At 39.1% G+C, this 26140-nt stretch overlaps 1 protein-coding gene across 1 annotated transcript in view; it reads left to right on the forward strand.

Annotated features, from left to right (window-relative positions):
* Positions 1 to 657: 657 nt before the first annotated feature.
* VSIG1 (V-set and immunoglobulin domain containing 1) overlaps positions 658 to 26140 on the forward strand; it is a 42995-nt gene continuing 17512 nt past the window's right edge. The window contains exons 1-2 of the mRNA XM_082377403.1: positions 658 to 5104; positions 19171 to 19331. Of these exons, the coding sequence (XP_082233529.1) occupies positions 5056 to 5104; positions 19171 to 19331 (210 nt within the window). The 5' untranslated portion in view covers positions 658 to 5055. The remainder of the gene's footprint in view (positions 5105 to 19170; positions 19332 to 26140) is intronic.

Raw genomic sequence — 26140 nt, forward strand, 5'->3', positions numbered from 1 at the left:
AGTGTCCCAGACAGAGGCAACTGCCAGTGAAAATGCCCTAAAAAGTGGGAGCACGCCTGGCTGGTGTGGAAGGTGAACAAGAAGAGCAGGTGGCTGGAGCAGAGTGAGAGAGGGAAGAATGGTAGGAGATAAGGTTGGAGAGGTGGTGGAATGGGTGATGCAGATCACCTTAGGGTCTTCTAAGTTATTTTAAAGACTTTGGCTTTTACTGCAAGAGAAATTGGGAACTATTGGAGGATCTTGAGCAAAAGTGAGACGTAATCTGACTTACATAGAAAAGAATCACTCCAGTTGCTGTGAGAATAGACAAGGGGGACAAAGGCGAAGCAAGGAGACCAGTTAGGGGCCTATTGCAGTGAGCCAGGCAATTGATGTTGGTGACTCAGACTCAGATGGTAACAGTGAAAGGTGGGGAAAGTGGTCAGAGCCTGGGTATATTTTGAACACGAACCCAGAAGAATTTGCTGATGAATTAGTTGTGGTACATGAGGGAAGCAGAGGGGTCAAGGATAACGCAAAGGCTTTTGGCCTGAGAAAGTGGAAGGAGAGAATTGCCATAACTGAAAGATGGGACAAAATTATAGAAACACCAGAAGAAAATATAATATTATATATTAATATTAACATTATATAATAATATTTCTATAGTCTTGGATTGGAGAAAGATTTCTTAAAGAAGACATGCAACTCAGGAGCTGCAAAGAAAAAAATTGCTAGATTTAACTACGACAAAATGCAAACTTCTTTATAGTAAAAGACAAAATTTTTTAAAAAGTGATGGACTGGAAGAAAATATTTATAATGTATATACCAAACTCAGATTAAGATTCATAACTGTAAAGAGTACTTCTACAATATGAAAAGATAACTCAGTGGGAAAATGGTATAAGGTCATAAAACAGGCAGTTTACAGGAAAAGGAACACAAATTAGGCCAGTAAATCTATGAAAAGAGGCTTAACCTCGTTAGAGAAATACAGATTAAAACAACAATGCAATACCAGTTTTCATCCATGATACTAATAAAATTAAAAGACTGATAAATTTCATTGTTGACAAGGCTGTGGAGAAACGGGCACTCTCATACACTCTTAATGGAGGTGTAGATTTGTAAAGAATTTCTGGTGAGCAATGTTTCATAATCTGCCCGAAATTAAAATGTTCATACCCCTTGATCATCCAGCAATTCCATTTCTAGGTACCTAATCTACAGAAATAATCACATAAGTGGGCAGAAATATAAGCAAAAGTATGTTCAGTTCACCATTGTTTATAATAGTGAAATACTGGAAATGACCTAAGAATTCACCAAGAGGAGAATGGTAAAGTAAGTTGTGGTATTGTACATTCATACTGTGAAATACCATATAGCCTTAAAACGGATAAGGTAGATCCATAGATGTAGTTGTACATGGTGACATAAAGAGATAACAAAAGAGCTTTCCGGGGGGAAAAAAACCAACTTAATAGAACAATACATATGTTATGATTACCTTAAAAAAAAAGAAAAAACCCCACCTCATGTGCATGTGTGTAAATTCATAGAAAGGCTGAGAAAAATGCAAAACTCCCATTGCTTGTGAACATGGCATGAGATTACACATGTGGGTGAGAGAATGGAGACTTTCTTTTTATCCTCTGTATGCTTCTTTGTTCTTTGAAATCCCTTTACAGTCAAAATGTATTACTTTTGTAATTTTTAAGTATAAAAAAAATGAGGGATAAGTCAGATACTGCAGATTTCTGAAAGTTCCCAGAGAAGAATCCTGAAGGCAGTGGCATGTTTGTTACGATATAGTTACACTGTGCAGTGTGACGGGAGGGACAGCATCTAATGCGTGCTCTGTGGCCTTGGGAAAGACACAACGTTTCTGAGCCTCTGTTTTCTTGTATAGAGAATGTAGATGATACCTGCCCTATCTATTTTATTATCAGTTGTGAAGATAAAATGGAAAAGCAGTTTAAAAATTATAAAGCTCTGTAAAACTGTGCAAGATATTTGATAATATTTCACGTGCCAGTGAATGACTCGCTTCTTCTGAGCAATAGTCAATGACATCAAAATTCAGTCCGAAGTGGAAACTTTAGATTATCTCTTATTTTAACAGAGCTCTACCTGTCCAAGTTAGTTCCCACATAGCAACAGTGTAAGCATTTTACTTAAATTTTCTAGAGTGTTTTGTGTTTGTATGAGAGATTCTGGTGCAGATGGATCTTGGCAATAGCCTTAAGCTATACCCTCCACTCCCCATCTCAGGGCCAATCACCTTGGACATACTGAATTAATTAGCAGGCTCTTACTTAGCACCTGCTTTGTGCTTAGCACTCTCCTGTGGGCAGGAGGCCAGACGTTCAGGTTTGCCTGGGACTGTCATGGTTTACACTATCTGTCTCATGTAATTGCTAATAGCACCACTTTCACTCTCAAAACTGTCCTAGTTTTAGAATTAATTATATAATCACCCTACTATAGTCACCTACGGCGCACGGAAGGAAACACAGGAAGTCCTTAGCTGATAAACACCAGACTCAGAGAAATTTCTTTCCCCATTCCAGCTCCCCACCACTGGAAAAGCCAGTATTACTTCCAGAGGAGCCATTATGAAAACTATGGGTCTCTTGGAGGCTTGGTGGCTCAGAGGTAAAGGCAGAACCCAAGCTGAGAAGAGCTGGTGTGGACCTCCAGAAGGCTGCCCTGCAAGTTGTCCTCCTCTGCAAAATCTCCTCCCTCAGACCATTTCTCTTTATTCATTGCCTGATACTCCTGTTCAGAGATTTATCTGGGGGAAGACAAGCACTCTATTTTCAATAGTGTAAACAGGTTGGGGAATGTTCATGGCAATTGATTTTTTTCCCCCTCCTAGCATGGAGCTGATACCTGCTTATACAGAGGAAGCAGTGTGTTTCTTGGAGGAATAGGATTGGAAAGAAAACAGTAATTTTGCCGCACAGGATTCTGGGGGAGTAAAAGCCTCCCTTAGGGAAGCCTAGGTACACAAGGGGCCAGTGGACCATGAGGGTGGGGGGCAGAAGGGAAGGTGGGTGACAAAGACATGTAATAGTTATTTGGGAAAAAAACGTTGCCTTGTGCTTAACCTGTGTCTTGGGAAAAGGAAAGGAATATTCTTTCTCTGCCACCTGCTACTCCTTCTCCTCCCCTACCCTACATTGCCCAGCACCCAGGATTCAAGCCAGTGCTAGACTATGCTCTGCGTAGGTTTGGAATGAGACTTCATTTATAGCATTGCTTTAGCAGAAATGTGTACTCTTGGGTCCAAACAATGGGCTTACCAATACATTTTGGGACATACCCTTTCTTAAGTTGGGAACTACCTGTATAAGACCTGGTCCCTGCCCTGGAGGGGCTCACAGCCAGTGGATTTAGGGGAAACCCCATTAATAAACAGGAGACTACTGAAGAGTAATCAGGTGCCAACTGTAGGGTATTGGATCTAAGTACAATACAGATTTATCCAAGAGGGAGCCCAGAGCGGGGTGGCTTGTGGGCTCTTCAAATTTTTCACATAGGACAGCATGACTGATCTGCGCTAAGAATATGCTTAGATAGCAAAAGGAGGGAGGAGAAAGTTCTAAGTAGTGATGGAATTCACCTGAAGCCAAAGTTTGGCATCAGACATGAACATGGACAGAGAAGGCTTCGAGAGGGTATCATACCTGATGAGAGCAAAATGGCTTTCTGAGGAACAGTGGGAAATTGGCTTGGCTGAGATGAGATGGTGTCAAATATTTCCTGTGAATTAAAGTTCATAAAACACCTCACTGCAACTTGCACATACTTCATGTGACTGAACACTTTGAGGCAATAACCTTTGACAGCATTTTTCAGGTGGATGATTTAACATGACTTAAGTTCAGATGAGGTGAGGACCAGATCCTGGAAGGCTGGGAATCCAGAATAAGGACTTTGGACTTGATGAAAAGAGTCCATAATGGTGTCATTGAAGATGCGTGGTCAAGATTGTAACATTGGCACGTGGCTGGTACACAGAGTGAAGGGGGAAGGAGTCAGGGAGGCCATTTAGGAAGCTGCTACAGTAGGCTAGAGGTGAGGAGCTGCGTGCCTGGACCAGGATGGAAGCAGCAGACTGGAGAAGGGACAGATCTGAGAACTATTGTAGAGACAGAAACACCAGCATTTAGAGATTGCGGGTGAAGAGCCAGAGGAGGCCCTTATGTATCTCAGGGTAACGTAAGCATGAGAGCAGCTTTGTTAGAAGTTCATGTTCAGTTGAAGGCCTCTCATCTCTGCAGCCTGCCATTCCTTTCTAGTGAGCCCCCTTTCCAAGTTAACTCTGTAGCACCTATTCAGTATCTTAATTCTGCAAAAATTCAGACTCATCCAGTGGAAGTCTTAAAGCATTTATTCATTCACCTGATTTTGCAAAATTAGGTGGATGAATAAATGCTATCGGGTTTCTAACTTGGAAGACAAAAGCATGCAATTCATCCTACTGCTAGGGCTTCACAAAAGTGTGACATGTCCAGAGTTTGTTCACATAGAAATGAATGCTTTCTTGCTTCATGTCCGCTGTGCCCTTTCTGTGAACCCTGTCTCCTGAGAAAATCTTAGAGGCCAATTTGCTAACTTAATTTGTAAAAGGTTAGTGAATCAATGCCCTGAGACTTTTATAGAAGTATTTGAAATTAATTAGCCTTGTCAACTTTTATTTATATAGGCTCTCTTCCAAAAGGAGCTCTCTTTTCCCCCCAAGTATAACTTTTCAATAAGATTGATTTTAAGCAATAAAACTTAGAGAATCTGTGTAAGATTGAAGAATTTAAATACGTGGGTTTATTATTAACACAGTAGCAAATATGCCAAGGAAACACGCCCCATGAAAAGTGTTTCAAAGAAAGACACATCTGCTCTGAGAAAGGTTTGTACCCAATAAGTAAGCCCGAAGAGGCTTGTTTGCTTGGTGATGCCAGCAGATAAGCCTGGCAAACCTCGGTGTGACTGAAGAAGCCAGTTTGAGACTCAGCCTAGCCCAGGCGAGCTACTGGACCCTGGCTGTGCTCAGCGAACCTTGGCACGATGGTGTTCACATATTGGAAGGTCTTTCTGATCCTAAACTGCCTTGCAGGTAAGGAAAGGATCTCCAACCGACCAAAGATCATTGGGAATGGAGTTTCTTTTTAAACTGAAATTGCAAATTTTTACATAGACTATTCCCCTCCTGTGCTTAAAAGGAACTATGATTAGTATGCTGAGTAAAATAATTTTTGGAAATCTTGCTTAGCAAATATGTGCCATGCCGATATTTTGGGGGCCCAGCCTGTAAATAGAATTGTTTTATGTAGTTTCTGAATTAGGATTTTTTTCACAGAAAAATCACAGTATCTTCCTTTTTTTCGTTTGAAAGTTGAACAGATGAATTTACTCAGAAGCTGAAGTTGTGCCAAGGATACATTTTTCTCTGTTTTACTTGAGCATTTCCTTCAAACTCATTTTGATTGACTTGCTAAACCTGGCTGGGAGTGCCTACCATGCTTTACTATCTAACATTTCTTAAGAGTTGTCCTTTTCCAAGCATAAGACTGTATTTAGGAAAATATGTGAGTGATTTATCATTGTGCACAGTATGGGTGTTTTTAGGGGTTTGAGCAGAACAAAATTATTTTTAGAGTCAAAATCCTAATGTTGGTAGACCCAGGAGAGAGCACTAATTCAGAAAAACCCCTTGGCTAGTTTTTTCAAATACCGGATACATTTTGAATCTGTTCTTATGATAAATTAGGTCCATGGTAGATAAAACAAGATTGTTTATCCAAGAAATGATATTTTTAAGCCATCAGTAATATTAGGCAGTTATTAGAATGAGGTTTACTAAGCATATTTAATGACATAAGAAAATGCTCAGGATAAAATATTGAGTGAAAAAGCAGGATATACCCACAGGATATGCCTAGAATAAATTACTAGAAGGTTATATACCAAACTGCTCATGGTGATTGCCTCCGGCTGTTGGGATTAGAGATTTTTTTTATCTTATTCTCTGCCTTTTTCATATTTTCCACGGTTTCTACAAAGAATATTACACTATTTTTATAATCAGAAAAAAGTGTTACTTTTCAAAACTATATGGTATTTAGTAATAGTTCTCTAACTGTTCGTTACTGTTTAAACAAACATGTTCTGTGGAGTCACCAGAAGGCAATACTGCATTTATCCAGTGATCTAACCAGGACTTAGAGCTGGAAAAAGCCGCCTTTCTCAATTTCCATCCTGGTGGGAACATATGTTACTATTTTCCCTTTCCCCCAGGGATATTCATTTTAAACCTTAACTTTAGACAGTGAAAGTCTTTGTCCCTTTTAAAGAGCTTCCAGTCATTAGCTAATTGGGTCGCCCCTGGGCCTTCTGCACTAGCCCTCTAAAAATCACACCTGTAGTTAACACCTACTTCCCTATGTGACGCCTTTCTCTGGCCTATACTAGATGCCAGTTTCAGGACAGTTGCAAGAGTGGTTTTTCACTATAACAAACATATATATATATATATATATATATATATATATATATATATATATATATAATTTTTACTGATTATAAATGTAATGTATGGTCTTTGTAGAGAGGTTGGAAATACGGAAATGTATAAATAAGAAAATAAAAGTCACCAGAAATCTTACCAGAGATTTGGGTGAATTTCTTATTGTTTTCCTTTGCAAGTGTATATATTACATTACAAAATTGGGTTTATACCTTGTATACATTTTTTTTATTGTTTAAAACTTACTTAGATGATGTCAGGATCTTACTTGATTATGACTTTTGGAACAAAGCCCAATCAGAGTGACCAATAAATACTTCAGAGCCTTTGTTTTAAAATTACTGTATAACTGTTTTTGTTGGTGTATAGTGTACATATACAATTTAGCTGGCCCAAAGCAAAATGTGGTAGTGTCAGTCTAGGAGATAGAATGGAAATATGGTACAATATATTGTTGTTTGCTTACATAAGTATGGAAGTCAGAGAAAGAAAGAGTTCAGTAATCTATGCCTGGCATTAGTAGTGTCCATCAGTTGATCCAGAAATGGCTGTGAGGTAACTGGTAATGTTTCCATCCATGTGTAATTTGATGTCCTACCTGGACTTGTTTCCTGGTCAGGAAGAATGCCACATTTTTGGTGTCAAGCATGGTGCTTGGCACATAGTGGGCACACAGGAAAGGTTTACTGAAAGAATTAACTACCTTCCGAAATCTTGCCATTTGTGACATGGATGGACCTTAAGGGCATTATGCAAAGTGAAATAAGTCAGAGAAAGACAAACACTGTATGATCTCACTCATATGTAGAATCTAAAAACAAAAACAAAAAAACAAAAACCTGAATTCATAGAAACAGAGAGTATAGCAGTGGTTACCAGGGGTGATGGGTGTGCAGTAATAGGGAGATGTTGGTCGAAGGGTAGAAACTTCTGGTTAGAAGATGAATAAGTTCTGGGGATCTAATGTACAGCATGGTGACTATAATTGACAATACTGTATTATATGATTGAAAGTTTTTAAGAGGGTAGATCTTAAATATTGTCACCACAAAAAAGAAAACATAATTATGTGATGTGAAGGAAGTGTTAGTTAACGCTATGGTAGTAATCATTTTGAAATATATATCAAATCAACACTTTGTACAGCTTAAACTTACACGATGTTATATGTAAATCATATTTGAATAAAGGTGGAAAAATAAAAGAGTGGATTACCTCCTCAAACCCCAAACATCCAGAAATGATTTTCACTTACATATATAAAATGAATTTTTTGTACAGCTAAGCATGACAGATTTTATTTTAATGAAAACTTTTCGGCTGACTTCTAAGGAAGTTAGGTTAAATTCCACTTCAGGAAAATAATGTTAATCAAAAATGTCTTCTGCGAAAGTTCAAGCATATCATTTTAGATGCTTGTAATATATATTAGTCACCTGTTGGAAAGATATGTTAATGTTGTTTCCATTCTCGGGTGGTACGTGCTATGCATTTTAATGCAGTAATATATTTGAACTTTGGTTTTGCAGTCAGATCCATAAAGTTAGTGATCATTTGGTTATATTATTCCCTAACTCAAAAAGGAAGCAATTTTACATGAAGTTGCTGGAAATTAAATCACTTCAAATGCATCAGGTCAAATATGGCTATTTGGTATATTAGGAGAATAATAATCCCCCTACAAGCAAAGCGCCTTCCACATTGTAGGTATTAAATAGATGAATGAACAATCATTACCAAAACATGAGGCATTTAAAATCTTTCTAGAGTGTTGATTAACTCAAGTGTATACAACTTGGATTATTTTCCTTTAATAGTATGCACTGATATTTAAAAGCAGTCACACATATTTCAACCACGTATATGTTTTTTTGGGGGGCGTGTTTTTTTTTAATTCAGTCAGGTCAGTGAGTGAAATTGCAATTCTGAGTTTTGTTTAAATCAGGTACTAATCTTTATTTTGCTGTTTATTCACAGTCTTGTCAATGTGGAGATTTTTTCTGACTTTTTCAATTTTTAAATAATTTCTCAATTTAGACTAAATGAATCCAAAGGAAGGGAACACTTTTTTTCCTGACACACACAGAATCACTTTCAGTTTAAGACTAAATTTGTACTGTTCACTATCCACATGTGGCTATTTAAATACAAATGAATTCAAATTAAATAAAATAAGAAATTCTGTTCTTCAGTCACACGAGCCACATTTCAGGTGCTCCATAACTCCATGTGGGTAACGGCTGCTGAATTGGACAGCACAGCTGTAGAACATCATCACAGAAAGTTCTATTGGACAGTGCTGGGCTAGACAGCGGTCTCAGAGGTTTAAGTAGTGTGCACTAATTGAATGATGTGACATTTTTTTAAAGTTCATCTGGAAATATATAACTCAGCTCTGAAGTGTATTGTCATTATATTAGAGATGGACAGTTTCTGAAAACTGTCTTTTCTTCAGAATTTAAGGATTGATTATGGTGCTGAGTATTGGGAATCAGGGCAATAAAAATGGCCTGGAAATATTGCCTTGCCAATTGTTACCTATTTACAGAACAATGTGTCGTATTCTTAAAAATATATTGTCTCACAGTAGATTTGGAGGTTACCATACTTATTCTGAGATGATATTGTTGAGCTTTTACAGATCTCAATTTACATATTTATATGTCTTCTATTAAAAATATGTTGAAAATCCCAAATCCTTGATTTTCATTTGCCTCCATTCTGGTCTGTACTATAAATGGTTCCTCATGCGTTGACATGGCAGGCAGAGATTGTGTCTGTCTTGTTCATTAGTATTTCCCCAGTGTTAGCACTGTTTGTGGCAGAAAATAGGTGCTCAACAGGTATTAGCTGATAGGCATCAAGGCTTCTTCCATGGCTTACCTTGTGCAAGAATTGTGTTTACTCTGCCTTCAGACACTTTTGTCGAGGGCAGCCCTTAAAGGTTCTTTTGGTTTGTTTTTTGTTTTTGTTCTTTTTTTGCCTTACCTATCATAAATTATTACCATTAGCCAATCCCATAATAGATACTGGGACATAAACTAGAGGACAAAAATGATGGCCAAATAATATCTTCAAAATCCCTTTTTTAGGGGAAAGTTTATGGGAACTTTAACGGCCACCAAATCCCCATTCTATCCCTTTAATTTTGGATGCTTTAAAGACATCTGGAAGTCACTATTTGGGCATAGCCAGAGATAGATGTGGCTAACTTCCAGGAGAAATGAGATGGGCTCCTGAGGGCAGGAAAGAGTCACTTAGCTTTCTCCAGTGAACTTTCCATCAAAAAAAGTAGCTGATTTCTGCAGGCCAATTTTGGTTTTGGGGTAGGCATTATGGGAACCAGGAACACATAGGGAGGAGAACATTGGGAAAGGGAAAACTGCATGGAGTTAGAAGGTGCTGCATTGGTGTCTACCCTAAAACACTTCTCTCAATTCATCAAGACATTGGTTGCCATGTAAACAGCCAACTCTGACAGAGAAACAGCTGGACCAGATGGTCTGGCTGTGACAAAGAACATGGCTATTGAATCCAGGAAACCAGGGGTAATCAGTACAATGGTTTGCTTTTTCTTTAAAATTTTCAAAATGTTTGTTAATTCCCTGAGTTCCTTTTGCCTGACCACTGTCATTAAGAAAAAATAAAATCAAAGTCGTCTTTGGGAAGGGGGCCAGGAATTTGTCTTTCTGTACTATTTCCTCTGACCTTCCCACCATCTTTGTACCCTCATCCTGTCCCAACCTGTAAGGCAGCTAGCGTTCTCACTCTAGCCCCCCTGCAGCATAGAGAGCAACTCTTAAACTTGACCTTTTCTAATACCTGCCTGACAGTCTTATGTTCCATCCTGGAAAGCTTCTATACTCTGACTTCGCAATGGAGAATAACCAGTTATTACGATGAGCCAATGCCTCTATAGTGTTACCCAAAGTATTGTCCCCTATAACATCCCTTGGGAAAATGTTTACGTAGTACTAAGGATTTCAAGTACAGTGGTAGGCTGGATTTTGGGGTAGGGAGCTCTTTGGTATTCCTCCAAATCATATGGGCAGCAGATCCTTTTCTAAGGCCAATAGTTCTCTCAGGCCCCTTTTACAATCTTAAATCTTGAGGGAGATTTCTGGTTTGGACAAAATGACATAGGTTTGTGTCTCCTTGCTTCTCCCTGCTAAGCACAAGTATAATCCCTCCCAGGAAATAATGCAAGAGACAGCCAAGGGAGAACTTTGAAAGATAGTAAGAAAAAAGCAAACTGGCTTGGATCCTGGGAACTACAGAGTGGCAGGGTATCTTATGCCTCTTTACCCAAAGGAGGAAGGGGCCCCAGTCCTGGCATTTCCTGATCCTAACATAGCAGCCCACAGGGAGACTGATTCTTCCCCCAGACTGAATGGGAGTCCCTCTAACATCAGATGAGCTCAGCACCACTGGCAAGGGGCAATCATCAGGAGACCCACCAACAATAGGAGACAAAAGAAGCAATCTCCTTCTTCACTGGGCCTGAGACTCCCTACTTTCACCTAGCGATACTGAGGAGGGAGGGTGGAACAGAAAAGAGGGATGAAACCACAGAAAGTATCTGGTTCTAGAAGGCTCTTTGTCTCTCCTCCCCCACAGAGAGACACCAGGGCAGCTGGGGGTTCCAATAGGAGTGTCCTGACATACCTATCTCCCACTGAGAGATACCCAGAAACCTGACCTAGGGAAATGCTTCCACGTGCTCAGGCAACAGGATCAGGGATAAATAGAAGCCCTGGTGACCCCAGATAACCAAACAGACCAAAACAACACCACAAAAATTAAACTGGCATTAGAAACATGCAAAAGTAGGCCAAGACCTGTGTGCAAAACATGAAACAAAATAAAAGTGACTGTCCGCTAAAATAAAAGATTTAAGTAGGAGTTTTCTAACATAATAGACAAAATGTCTGTAGGTTTTGACAAATGTATAATCACATGTATCTACCATTATATTATTTTACAGAGTATTTTCACTGCCCTAAAAATCCTCTGTGCTCCACTTATTGATGTCTTCTTCTACACCAACCCCTGTCAACCACTCATCTTTTTACTGTCTGCATAGTTTTGCCTTTTCCACAATGTCATATAGTTGGAATCATACAGTGTGTAGCCTTTTCAGATTGGCTTCTTTCACTTAGGAATATGCATTTAAGGTTCCTCCATGTCTTTTCATGGCTTGATAGCTCATTTCTTTTTAGCACTGAATAATATTGTCAGTGTCTGGATGTACCACAGTTTATTAATCCATTCACCTACTGAAGGACATCTTGGTTGCTTCCAAGTTTGGGCAGTTATAAATAAAGCTGCTATAAACCTGTGTGCAGATTTTTGGGTAGACATAAGTCTTCAACTTCTCTGGTTAAATATCAAGGAACACAATTGCTGGATAGTATGGTAAGAGTATGTTTAATTTTGTAAGAACCCACCAAACTGTCTCAAAATGCCTGTACCATTTTACATTCCCACCAGCAACAAATGTTGCTGGTTCTCCACATCCTCATCAGCATTCAGTGTGCCAGTGTTGTGAATTTTTTAAAAAAATTAAAAAAATTTTGGCTGCACCGTGCGGCATGTGGAATCTTAGTTCCCCAACCAGGGATCGAACTTGTGCCCCCTCCATTAGAAGCACGGAGTCTTAACCACTGGACCACCAGGGAAGTCGCCCAGTAGTGTTGTTTTAATTTGCATTTCCTTGATGACATAAAATGTGGAGCATCTTTTCATATGCTCATTTGCCATCTATATAGCACCTTTGGTGAGATGTCTCTTTAAGGTCTTTGCCATTTTTTAATCTGGTTGTTTGCTTTCTTATTATTGAATTTCAAGAGTTCTTTGTATATTTTGGATAATGGTCCTTTATTATCTATGTCTTCTGTAAATAGTTTCTCCTAGTCTGTGGCTTGTCTTTTCATTCTCTTGACAGTGTCTTTCACAGAGCAGTTTTAATTTTAATGAAATTCAGCTTATCAATTTTTTCTTTCATGGATCATGCTTTTGGTGTCATCATCAAACCCAAGGTCATCTAGATTTTTTCTTATGTTATGTTGTAGGAGTTTGATAGCTTTGCTTTTTACATTTAGATCTGTGATCCATTTTGAGATAATTTTTATGAAATGTGTAAGTTCTATGTCTAGATTCTTTTTTTTTTTTTTTTTTTTGGCACATAGAAATCCAGTTGTTCCAGCACCATTTGTTGAGAAGATTTTCTTTCCTCCATTGTATTGCCTTTGCTCCTTTGTCAAAGATCAGTTGACTATACTTATGTGGGTCTACTTCTGATCTCTCTATTCTGTTCCATTGATCTATTCGTCTATTCTTTCACCAGTATTACACAGTCTTGATTACTATAGCTTTATAGGAAGTCTTTAAGTTGGTTAGTGTCAGTCCTCCAACTTTGTTCTTCTCCTTCAGTATTTGTCTTGGTTATTCTGGGTCTTTTGCCTCGCCATATAAACTTTGGAATAACTTTGTTGCTATCCACATAATAACTTGCTGGGATTTTGACTGGGATTACATTGAGTCTGTAGATTAAGTTGGGAAGAACTGACATCTCAGAAATATTGAGTCTTCCTTAAACATGGAATATCTCTCCATTTATTAATTCTTGTCTGATTTCTTTCATCAGAATTTTTTAGTTTTCCTCATACAGATCTTGTACATACTTTGTTAGACTTACACTGAAGTATTTCATTTCTGGGGGTGCTAATGTAAATTGTATTGTGTTTTTTTAATTTTAATTTTATTATAGTATAGTTGATTTACAAAGTTGTGTTAGTTTCAGGTGTACAGCAAAGTGATTCAGTTATACATATACATATATTCATTCTTTTTTAGATTCTTTTCCCATATAGTTTATCCCAGAATATTGAGTAGAGTCCCCTGTGCTATACAGTAGGTCCTTGTTGGTTATCTATCTTATATATAGTAGTGTGCGTATGTTCTTCCCAAGCTCCTGATTTATCCCATTGTGTTTTTAATGTCAAATTCCACTTCTTCATTGCTGGTTTATAGATAGGAAAGCGATAAAGTTTTGTACATTAACCTTGTATCCCGAAAATTTGCTATAATCATTTATTAGTTCCAGGAGATTTTTGTTGATTCTTTTGGATTTTCGACATAGGCAGTCATGTCATCTCTTGTTTCCTTCACAATCTGTATACCTTTTATTCCCTTTTTGTGTCTTATTGCATTAGCTAGGACTTCCAGTATGAGGTTGAAAAGGAGTGATGAAAGGGAATATCCTTGCCTTGTTCCTGACCTTAGTAGGAAAGCTTCTAGTTTTTCACCATTAAGTATGATGTTAGCTGTAGGGTTTTTGTAAATGTTCTTCATCAAGTTGAAGAAGTTCTCTGTTCCCAGTTTATTGAGAATTTTTATCATGAATGCATGTTGGATTTTGTCAAATGCTTTCTCTGAATAAATTGATATGATCATGTGATTTTTTTTCTTTAGCCTATTGCTGTGATGAGTTACATTAATCAATTTTCAAGTGTTGAACCAGTCTTACATACTTGGGGTAAATCACACTTGTTCTTGGTGTAGAATTCCTTTTATTCATTGTTGGATTTGATTTGCTAATATTTTGTTGAGGATTTTTGCATCTATGTTCATGAGAGATGTTGTCCTATAGTTTTCTTGTAATGTCTTTTTCTGGTTTCAGTATTAGGGTGATGTTGGCATCTTAGGATGAGTTAGGAAGCATTCCCTTTGTTCTGTTTTCTGAAAGAGATTGTAGACAATTTGTACAGTTTCTTCCTTAAATATTTGGTAGAATTCACCAGTGAACCCATCTGAGCCTGGTGCTTTCTGTTTTGGAAAGTTATTAATTATTGATTCAATTTATTTAATAGCTATAGAATAGATATAGGCCTGTTCGGATTGTCTACTTTTTGTGTGAGTTTTGGCAGATTGTGTCTTTCAAGGAATTGGTCCATTTCATCTAGGTTATCAAATTTGTGGGCATAGATTTGTTCCTAGTATTCCTTTATTATCCTTTTAATGTCCATGGTACCTGCAATGTGGTCCCTCTTTTATTAATAATTTGTGTCCTATGTATTTTTTTCTTAGTTAGCCTGGCTAGAGCCCTAACAATTTTCTTTATCTTTTCGAATAACCAGTTTTGGTTTCATTGGTTTTCTCTATTGATTTCCTGTTTTCAATTTCATTGATTTCTCCTCTAATTTTCATTATTTCTTTTCTTTAAAAAATTAAAAAAAATTTTTATGGAAGTATAGTTGATTTACAATATTGTATTAATTTCTGCTGTATAGCAAAGTGATTCAGTTTACATATATATATTCTTTTCCACTATGATTTATCACAGGATACTGAATATAGTTCTCTGTGCTATACAGTAGGACCTTATTGTTTATTACTCTTCTTTTTCTAGTTTCCTAAGGAACAAGCTTAGATGATTGATTTTAGAGCTTTCACATTCAGTGTTGTAAATTTCCCTCTAAGCACTGCTTTGGCTGCATACCACAAATTTTGGTAAGTTGTATTTTCATTTTCATCTAGTTAAAAATATTTTTAAATTTCTCCTGAGCTTTCTTCTTTGACCCATGTGTTATTTTGAAGTGTGTTGTTTAATCTTCATGTGTTTTGGGACTTTTCAGTACTTTTTTTGTTATTGATTTCTACTTTATTTTCATTGTGGCCTGAGAGCAGACACTGTGTGACTTCTTTTAAATTTGTTAAGGTTTGTTTTATGGCCCAGAATCTGGTCTATCTTGGTGAGTATTCATAGTGTTTTAAAAGTGCATCTCTTTGTATAGAACACTCTACCCCAAAACAGCAGAATGCACTTTTTTTTCCTCCAAGCACCCACAGAACACTTACCAAAATAGACCATAGGCATGGCCATATAAGAGACCTCAACAACTTTAAAAAATTTTAAATTATACAGTCTGTTCTCTGAGCACAATGGAATCAAACTAGAAACCAAGAACAGAAAGACAACAGGAAAGTCTCTAAATACTTGAAAATTACACAACACACTTCTAAATAATCTGTGGATCAAAGAGAAAGTCTTAAAGGAAATTTTAAAAATATATATAGAACTGAATGAAAATGAAAATATAACATATAGACAAATGTAACATGCAGCTAAAGCAGTGCAGAGAGAGAAATTTATAACACTAAATGCTTACATTTGAAATGAAGAAAAGTCTCAAGTCAATAACTGAAGTTCCTACATCAAGGAACTAGAAAAAGAAGAACAAAATAAACCCAAACAAGCAGAAGGAAGGAAGTAATCAAGAGTTGAAATCAATGGAATTTAAATAGGAAAACTATAGAGAAAATTAAATGAAATAAAAATCTGGTTCTTTGAAAAAAATTGATAAACCTCTAGCAAGACTGGTAAAAATAAAAAGATAAAAGACACAAATCATCAATATCAGAAGTGAAATATGGGATATCACTATATATCTTGCAGTCATTAAAAATATAAGAAGGAAAAAATATATATATATAAGAAGGAAATACTATGAACAACTTTACATTCATATATTTGATGACTTCTTAGAAGAAATGGATCAATTCCTCAAAAACAACAAACTACTAAAACTCACCCAATATAAAATGTATAAGCTGAATATCCCTATAATCATTAAAGAGATTGAATTCGTAATTTAAAAACCTCCTGAAAAAGAAATCGCCAGGCCTAGACTTTCACTGGATAATTCTACCAAATGTTTAAAAAATAATTAACAACAATTTTACACAATCTTTTCCAAAAAATAGAAGAGGAGGGAACATTTCAAACTCATTTTTGAGGCTCATATTAACCTGATACCAAAACCAGACAAAGACAGTACAAAAAAGAAAACTACAGACCAATATCTCTCATGAACTTAAACTCAAAATCCCTCAAGAAAACACTAGCAAATTGAATCCCACGATGTTTAAAAGGAATTCTACCCAAGTGGGATTTATTTAAGGTATGCAAGGCTGGTTCAATATTCAAAAATCATTCAGTGTAATCTCTCATTTCAACAGACTAACTTAAAAAAAAAGAGCATATCAATTGATACAGAAAAAGTACCTGACAAAATCCAACATCCATTCATGAAAGAAAAAATACAAAACAAAAAACCCAAAACCTCTTAGCATGTTAGGAATAGACGATGTGTTAGTTTCCAAAAGCTGCTGCAACAAATTGCCATAAACTGGCTGGCTTAAAACAGACAAATTTATTCTCTCACAGTTCTGGAGGCCAAAATTCCAAAGTCAAAGTGTTGACAGAATTGATTCTGGAGAATCCATGCCATGCCTTTCTCCTAGCTGGCTGCTAGCAATTCTTGGCGTTCCTTGGCTTGTATATGCATCACTCCAATTTCTGACTCCATCTTCACATGGCCTTTCCTTCTATGTATCTGTGTGCCAAATATCACTGTCCTTGCTCTTATAATGACAGCAGTCATTGGGTTTAGGCCCCACCTTAAATCCAGGGTGATCTATGTCATCATTAATTACATTGCAAAGACCCTGTTTCCAAATAAGATCACATTCACAGGCACCAGGGATTAGCACTTGTTCGTATCCTTTTGGGGGCCCCAATTCAACCCATGGCAGAGGAATTCCCTTAACTTGATAAAGAACATCTACAAATATCCTACAGCTAACATTGTATTTAATGGTGAAATACTGAATGCTTTTCCCCTAAGACTGGGAACAAGGCAAGGATGTCTACTTTCTCAACTCTCTTATTCAATAAAATACTGGAAGTTATAGCTGCTGTAATAAGGCAATAAAAATTAATTAAAGACATACAGATAGGAAAGGAAGAAATAAAGTTCGCTCTACCCAACAAAAGACTGGCATTTAAGTTGTATAGAGAACTCTCAAAATTCAAAAGTAGAAAATTAAGCAATCAGAAAACGGGCAAAAGACATGAAAGACATTTTGCTGAGGAAGATATACAAATGGCAAATAATCACAGGAAAAGGTATTTAGCATCATTAATTTGCATTAGGGAAATGAAAATTAAAACCACAATAATATATTACTATGCACCTATTAGAATGGCTAAGTTAGAAAATAGTGACAACACCAAATGCTGACGAGGATGTGGAGAGGCTGAACCACTCATACACTTTGGAAAACAGTGTGGCTGTTTTTTGCTTACTTTTAATAAAACTAAACATGTAACTACCATCTAACCCAGCAATTGCACTCTTGGGAATTTATCCCAGAGACATGGGAATTTATCCTCATACAAAAATCTGTACATGAATGTTTGTTGGAGTTTTATTCAATTGCTAAAAACTAGAAACAACCCAGATGCCCCTAAATGGGTAAATGGTTAAACAAATCGTGGTACATACATACCATTGAATGTTACTAAGCAATAAAAGGCAATGAACTACTGATACACACAACAACTTGGATGAATTTCTAGGTAATTATGCTGAGTGAAAAAAAGCTAACCAGCAAAAAGGTTACCATGCTTCCATTTATGTAACATTTATGAAATGACAAAATTTTAGAAATGGAAGACAGATTAGTGGTCGCCAATGCTTAGGATCAGGGATGGGGTACAGGAGGGAGGTGAGTGCGATTATGGAAGGGAAATATGAGGGATTTTTGTGGTGGTGGACTGTTCAGTATCTTGACTGTGGTTGTGGATACACAAACCTACACATGTGATAAAATTGTGTAGAATTAAATGCATACACACACAGGAGTACAAGTAAAACTGGAGAAACCTGAAATGAATAAAATAAGTGGACTGTATCAATATCAGTGTCCTGGTTGTGATATTATACAGTAGTTTTACAAAATAAGTTACCATGGGGGTGCTGAGTAAAGTGTACATGGGATCTCCATCTTATTTCTTAGAATTGCGTGTGAATCTACTATTATCCCAATAAAATTTTCAATTAAATATTGTTGAGGGCCCAAAAGACTTTTTGCTATGTAGGTTATTTCTATCTATATTTATTGTATTAGAAAGTAAAACTAAAAGAAATTTAAACACAAAAATACACAAGCATGCATTCCATTAGCCACTAGAGGGATATCATTACTTGTCATGTAACTGCTGGAACACTCCGTTGTACACTCATGAGAAGATGAGAGTGAAAAAAATAACAACTTAGTATTATTCTGAACACCATTTTGATCTTGTAGCCTCCCCAAAATGGTCTCAGGGCTAGGATGACCAACTCGTCCTAGTTTTACTGAGACTTTCCTGGTTTAAGCACTGAAAGTCCTGGCAAAACCAGTATAGCTTGCCCGAGACTCACCTGGTTTTAAAACTGAAAGTGCCATATCTACAGAACCTCATCAGCCCTGGGCAAACTGAATTGGTTTTTCTCCATACTCATGGACTTTTTGGGTCCTTGGACAACACTTTAAGAACCTCTTTGTCAGGCCATCCTTACACAGAAGAAATTCCCAGTTCAGTGTTATTACCTCACCATCACATAGGAGTTGAACATCTTCACATTGTAATTTATTAGAAACTCCCCTACCCCATGCCAGTTGCTTGCTCGACTTTCCTATGTGGTTCATTCTGCATTCTCCTTGCCTTGGATTCCTCAAATAAGATGTCATTGAAAGTGCTTTGTAATGAAAAAAATGTCATCAGAATGTGAGTGTGTACCATCGTTTTTTGATGATTATCTTTTCAGGTCCAGTTAGTGGAGTGCAAGTGACCATCCCAGACAATTTTGTGAATGTGACTGTTGGATCTGATGTCACTCTCATCTGCACCTACACCACCACTGTGGCCTCACTGGACAATCTTTCCATCCAGTGGACATTCTTCCATAAGGAGTCACAGCCAGTTTCTGTAAGGACTTCTTCCCCTTAAACTCCTCTCCTTTGGTAGTTCTGACACATAAACTGTTGGGGTCAGTGTGAGAAGAAGGAATGGTAAGCCAGTGGCAACAGGAGCAGAACCTCAGATACAAGGGGTTTGAAGATAGCTGTTTAGGGAAGATCATCATCTAAGTGACTTGGCTTTCGTCCTCTCCTCATATTCAGTTACAGCCTGTTATCTCAATTCTGTGTAGGTCAACATCAAGTATATCATGTATTCTAGAGTAGACAGGAAGGGTCTTTCTCACAGGTGAAATGAGCAGTAGTTCTGAAAGGGCTTCTCCCCTCCCCCAAATCTCTCCCTATTATTTCCAGAAAACCCCAGTTCAAATATATGTCCTAGTTGATCTGCAAATCTCTGTCAAAACTTAATATCTGGGCTCTGCCTGTCAAGTGAGCTAGCTCATTGTGCCAGACTGAGTCCTGATGGAATGAGACTCTCCAGGTGGGTGGATAAGGGCAAAGTAATAATGAACCTTGGGTAATAAAAGGCATCTGGAGGCTAGAGGATAAGGGACAGGAGGGGAGGCTAGGGTCTGGGGAAGAGGTTGCTGGAGGAGGGTGGGTGAAAGTAAAAGGAGGAGGATGATTCTACTTGCAAGCTGCCTATTCCCAGTTTTTTTTCATCTGGCCTTAAGGATAATGCCTTCTTTAAATTAGTCCAGGGACTAAAATTGTATACTCAAAAGTATGTGTGTGTGTGTGTGCACGTGTACGCACGTGTACGCATGTGCATGCACTCATGCATGTGAGTGTGCAAGCATGTATGCCAACACATATCCCTTGAGGGAAAAAGTCTGTAGCTTTCATCAGATTTTCAAAAGGATGTATGATCCAAAACAAGGAGTTCAGAGAAGAGATAAATCAGTGTGGTTTGGATATAGTGGAGTTGGGCCTTGAAGGAAAGCAAGGGTTCTGATTATAGAAAGACAGAGGAAGAGGCGAGTTGAGCGGGATAGAGGAGGCCCAAGGGCAGAGGTGGAGAAGAAGGAGGGCCAGGGTCTCTTCAGCCATCACTGGTCTTTCGGTCTTTTGTCTTTACCAAAGGTCCTGAACATTTGTTTAGCAGGAAACATCGTTCAAGAGGAGACTATCAATGCCACCCTCTAGTCAAAGTTCAACAATTTTGCTCAGTACTGGTTACCTTAGACAAGTATCTGAATCACTCTATGCCTCTCTTCAAAATATGGTAGAATAGTAATATTCTTCTACATGGGCAGTATACCATGCAGCATTCAGTTCTCAGATCCACCCACTTCTAATCAAACACAGCACAGCCCATGCCTCGATAGTGAGGGTATGAAGGAAAAGGCAGTCAGTCAGTGTCTAAAAATGGTGTATGCAAGAGATGCTTGGGAAAGATGTAGTTGGACCTGTCAGGCAAGAACACCTGTACTGGACCCCTTCATTGTTTGGGGTCTCTAGGGCAATGGCACCGGCTTTTAGGAGTGGGATGGGAGGGTCTGAGTTTGGTAACAATTCAGATCAGCACAAGCCCCTGGCAAAGCTGGGACAGTCTTGAGTTTGCCTTCTCATGCCCATGTCTGGAATTCCTTTCAGCTTCCTCCAAAAGGCTTTGGGACCTGTGGCTGCCTTGAGCAGGGCAGTGGTCAACTCTTGCCATAAGTTCATCTTCTTTTTCTCCCCCAAGATCATTGTGTTAAAGGAGCAGTTGACTCCAAGACCTAGTATTTCTCAGTACCCAGGGGAGAATATCATCTCTTACTGACTATCCCCTCCATGGGGTTCCTTTGTGAATGGGGGCTACGGAAGTATGCCATACGTCTTCTGGCCAGGAGCCAGGGTATTCATTAGCATGGTCTTTCTCTTAGAGAAGCCCTCCTCTCAGAAGACATGGACAGATTCAGATAGTCAGTCCCTCAGCAGGGAGTCACAGCTGAAGCCTCTAGGCCCCAGAACAGGCAGGCTAGCATAGAAGTTTTGGTTCCCCTGTGATCACATGAATGGCTTCCTCTTCCATCCAGCTAGTCACTGGTAAAAGTACAGAGACTTCACCTGCCCATGAACAGAACAGGCATTGACCCTACTTAGCATGAGTCTCTCAAACAACACTTACTCTTCTAGAATAGCCACAGTGGAAGAAACCCTTTGCCATCTTCATCTTTCTAACACACGTATAATGTGGACAACTTCTTTCTAGAACCTAGTATCTTTATATTCCATGGCTGCTCAGATTCTTCCAACTTGGCCTCTGCAGATAGCATTATATCAAATGCTTTTCAGATGTTGGTGGGGTGAGGGTGCTTCACCTCCTCAGGGGCGTTTGAAAATGAGAGGAGTATTGGTTTAAGTGTTATAAATGGGAGTCACTACCGGCATTTACTGGGTGGTGGCTAGAGACGCTTAATGTCTTGCAATATGTAGGAGAGACCCACACAGGAAAGAATTGTCTGCCCCAAATGCCAGTGTGCCTCCAACTGAGAAACACTCCAAGTTCTTCTCTTCCCACCACCCCTTCCCATCAAAGTTTATCTATTCTGTGTCCCATTCCCTCAGGTGTCTATTCTTGTTAAATCTGATAAATTAATGTAATGCTAAGGTGTTAAGGACTGGTGATCGTTCACTTTGTTCTCTCCCAAAGAAAATAATTTAAGCAGAAACCTTCCAGGCTTCAAAGAAGCAGTTTGGTTGGTGGGTGTCTCTGGCAAATGGCAGGCTGGGAAGGGAGTGGTTTGGAGGCAGGGAAGCCTTCCTTTTGGTGTTATATTCCTTCCACGTGCAATCCCAGCCCCCCCTATGCAGTCTAGAGAAAATTCTGGGCTTGAGACCATTGCCACTCTACACTCCTCACCTCCCATGGCTAGCGCCTTTATGAACAGTGCAGGAAAGCAAGAAGCTGGAAGGGAAAGAATGGGTGGTTTGCTGTGGACTTCCATGCCCTTCTCATTTCCAGAATGTACCCACAAAGCAGCTCTGGAGGCTAAAGGCATTTATTAACTCCAACTCAGACTCAAACAGAAAGCAGGCTGAATTCTTTCAACCCTTCTTGTTTATACTCCAGCTTCTAGTTAGAGAGCAGTGTCACAAAGCTGAGGGGAAAGAAATCTTTTTGGACAAATCTGGCTCCCAGCTGCGTGGCCTCCTGTGAATAGGAACTTGGCACAGTAGGAAGAGAAAGGCTGTCATTGCAGCTGGCAGCCGTCGAAGGCCTCATGCGGTGAACCCACTCGGCATGGGAAGCATCATGCCAATGAATAGCAGCAACTGGCAGGAGAAGGGTTGGGTTGGAGTAGCGGATGGGATGGCCCCAAGAGGGGAAGGTTGCCTGGGAATAATCTTCCTCATCCAAGGCAGGGCTATGAGTGCCGGGTTAAGGTATTCAGCGGGAATTGGGAGGTCTGGATTCTAGGTCTGACTACAAATTGTGTGACCTTGGGAAGATCACTTCCTTTACTGGGGCCTCAGTGTCCTTTTCTGTAATAGAAGAGGATGAAATCAGAGGTTGCAAACTGGCAGCCTCTGGGCCTGATTTGGATGCATGTTGGTTGGCCAGCCCAGTATTTTGTTCGTTTCCACAGTTTGAAAGCCTTGTTTGTCTTGGCTCTCCAGTTCACCACAGTTCCCACTATCCTCCATGATCTTACCACTACCCACCAGCCCCTCCCAGCCATTTCCCATATGTCCCAATACCCAGCTGGTTTCTGAAGGCTCTTCAACCTTAGCAACCATGAGCTAAATTATCTCTAAGGGGCTCTTATAACTAATGTGCTATTATGTCTCCACATGTCAGCCTCTAACATCACCAAGGGGCAGGCAGAGGGGACCCTGGGGGGAAAGTGGGGCAGTCTGTCATGAACACAGCCACAAAGGGCAAGTGGGCAAAAGAATGAACAAGCACCGCTTAAGGAAACACTTGGATGGGTTTTCTTAAAGCTGACTTGCCAGCCCCCAAATCACCACCCCCAAAGGATGTGGCCTGTTGAATGAACATCCATGGCTGTTCCTGGACCTCAGTTGCTTTGATCTCTAAATTGACAATATACTTTCTTTGAAAAGTGTACAATACTCACAGGATCATGGGCCTGGATTTGGCCATCGTTCAGCTTTGATTTCTAAAAGGGTTATTCTTTTGTGGAAAATGGAACCAAGTTTCAGTCCTTCCTGTGTGATTAGATAAGTGGTTTCAGGAAAGCATTTCATTTTTTTTCTCTTTACAAGGACAGTGTGACAGTGTGGACTTCCCCTAACAGAAAGCCCCTCCGTCTGTGTGTCTGGCCGCTGACTGGCCCTGGGGACTTTCCTTCTCACACAGCACCCTGAGGCCAAGGCCTTTCCCTTTTAGGTCTCCATGTTACACCTCCTTACCTCCATTTCTATCCCAGACACCTCCAGTATTATTTGTGAGAGGGCAGGATATATTAGGCTACAGTGCGAGGAGCAAGGATAGAAGGGTTGGTGAAGGTCCTTTTTGTTGGGAAGTTACAAGTCCAGGGCCTCATGACTTATTTGCTCATTGATTCCTGCCCAGCCGTGAGACTTTTACAATGTGGCTTCTTTCCATGTCCTGGTCCTGACCTAAAACACATTCTCCTGGCCCCCTGCTTTCTGCAGAAATAAAGTCCTTTCAACTAGATCCTCTGGGACTTACTGTGGGCCGTAGGCAGGACTGATGTATCTCCCTGTGATGTCATCAGGCTTCAACATAAAACAGGCCGACCTACCCTCAGTCCTCCTAGGAGCAGGGGAAGTGGCCAGATGTCTAAGATGTAAAGGGCTTCCTTGATAGACCATAGGCTGCATTCCAGGTAAGAGTCCACAGGACTGCAAATTGTTCATTAGAAAGTAAATAAGGCCAGTGCTGGCTAGTGAAATGGAAAGCCGGATATCTTGGATGTCAACTCACATGAAGGTAATAGACCTCTGACAAGTTGAACTTCCTCCCGGCCTACTTGAATACCTTAGGTTACACTGGCTTTCCAGTTTGTAAGTCAAACAAGACCCCTCTGGGGCAAAAGTTTGTGATTTCAGTAGGTGTGAATGGATGAATTGAATTATAAATGGTTCCTTTAGGGCAGAAAAGAAAGCTAGTTGATGTTAGAGAACCGGAGGAGAGAGACAAGTTGTTTTCTCCTTAAATATGCTCTTTTCTTTGAATTTTCCATCAGAATCTCCCTTTCTGCTTTAGTTTAAAAGTATATTGGCTTTCTACCTGAAGGAGAATACATTTGAATTTATCTAGACAATATCTTTTGGTTTGCTGATTGCCTTCCCTCTCATTAGCCTGTTAATGTAAAAAGCACTGGACAAGGAATTAGAAGAACTGCGTTCTTGACCCGGCCCAACTGTTAACTTTGTGTGTCTTTTTTTTTAACCTCTTTGGGCTTCAGTCTCTTCTATAAAGTGAGGAGAGTGAATTAAATGAACCATAAGTCTCTTCTAGTAGATTTTATGAAATATTAATTGCCATTGGACTAGGGCAATCCCAGTTTATTGAATAATAAAAAACAGTCCCTGGAATTATACACATTTATATGAAACTAGCAAAGTGTGTACATAGACTTTGTGTATTATGAAGGGACCTCAGGGATCACCTAGTCCAGTGATTCCCAAAGTTTAGTCATTCATGTCTCATCTTCATGATTTGTGTCATATTTGTGTATTACCAACACTAGTAATTATTTAATGTTGTTTTCTCTATTGACTTGGTGTTTTTTTTTTTTTTGGCTGCACCACGCAGCTTGTGGGATCTTAGTTCCCTGACCAGAGATTGAACCCGGGTCTGGTAGTGAAAGTGTTGAGTCCTAACCACTGGACCACCAGGGCACTCCCTGACTTGGTTTTTAAAAGTCTTAAAAATGTCTGCCTTAGTTTCACTGTAAGCAATAATATCCATGAAGTCACAGATTTGATGTGATAGCTATGTCTCTAATACACATTACATTTTTAAAGTTTCCAATTTCTTGCCACCTAAAATCAACTTGTGGGCCTATGCTTAGGGAGTACATATCATACTTTAGAGAACACTACTCTGGTTCCTCATTCAGATGTGGAAACTAAAGGTTGGAGAGATTAAATAACTTTGTTTCTTATTGCAGAGTAGGTTGCCATGTAGACATGAGGAGAGGCTACTTCCCCCATGTCACAGTCAGAGGTCCAGCATGGCTAAAACCCAGGTCTTATGGAGGCAACCTAAGTGTCCATCAACAGAAGAATGGATAAAGAAGATGTGGCACATATATACAACGGAATATTAGCCATAAAAAGGAACGAAATTGAGTTATTTGTAGTGAGGTGGATGGACCTAGAGTCTGTCATACAGAGTGAAGTAAGTCAGAAAGAGAAATACAAATACTGTATGCTAACACATATATATATATATGGAATCTAAAAAAAAATCATTCTAAAGAATCTAGGGGCAGGACAGGGATAAAGACATAAAGACGCAGATGTAGAGAATGGACTTGAGGACACGGGGAGGGGGATGGTTAAGCTGGGACGAAGTGACAGAGTGGCATGGACGTATATACACTACCAAATGTAAAATAGATAGCTAGTGGGAAGCAGCCGCGTGGCACAGGGAGATCAGCTCGGTGCTTTGTGTCCACCTAGAGGGGTGGGATAGGGAGGGTGGGAGGGAGATGCAAGAGGGAGGAGATATGGGGATATATGTATACGTATAGCTGCTTCATTTTGTGATACAGCAGAAACTAACACACCATTGTAAAGCAATTATACTCCAATAAAGATGTTAAAAATAAATAAATAAAACCCAGGTCTTCTTACTCCTAGACCAGGCCTCTTTCCATCACACCATGCTGC

Source organism: Balaenoptera borealis (genome assembly GCF_965194805.1).
Source record: "Balaenoptera borealis genome assembly, chromosome: X".
In the NCBI taxonomy this organism is placed as follows: Eukaryota; Metazoa; Chordata; class Mammalia; order Artiodactyla; family Balaenopteridae; genus Balaenoptera; species Balaenoptera borealis.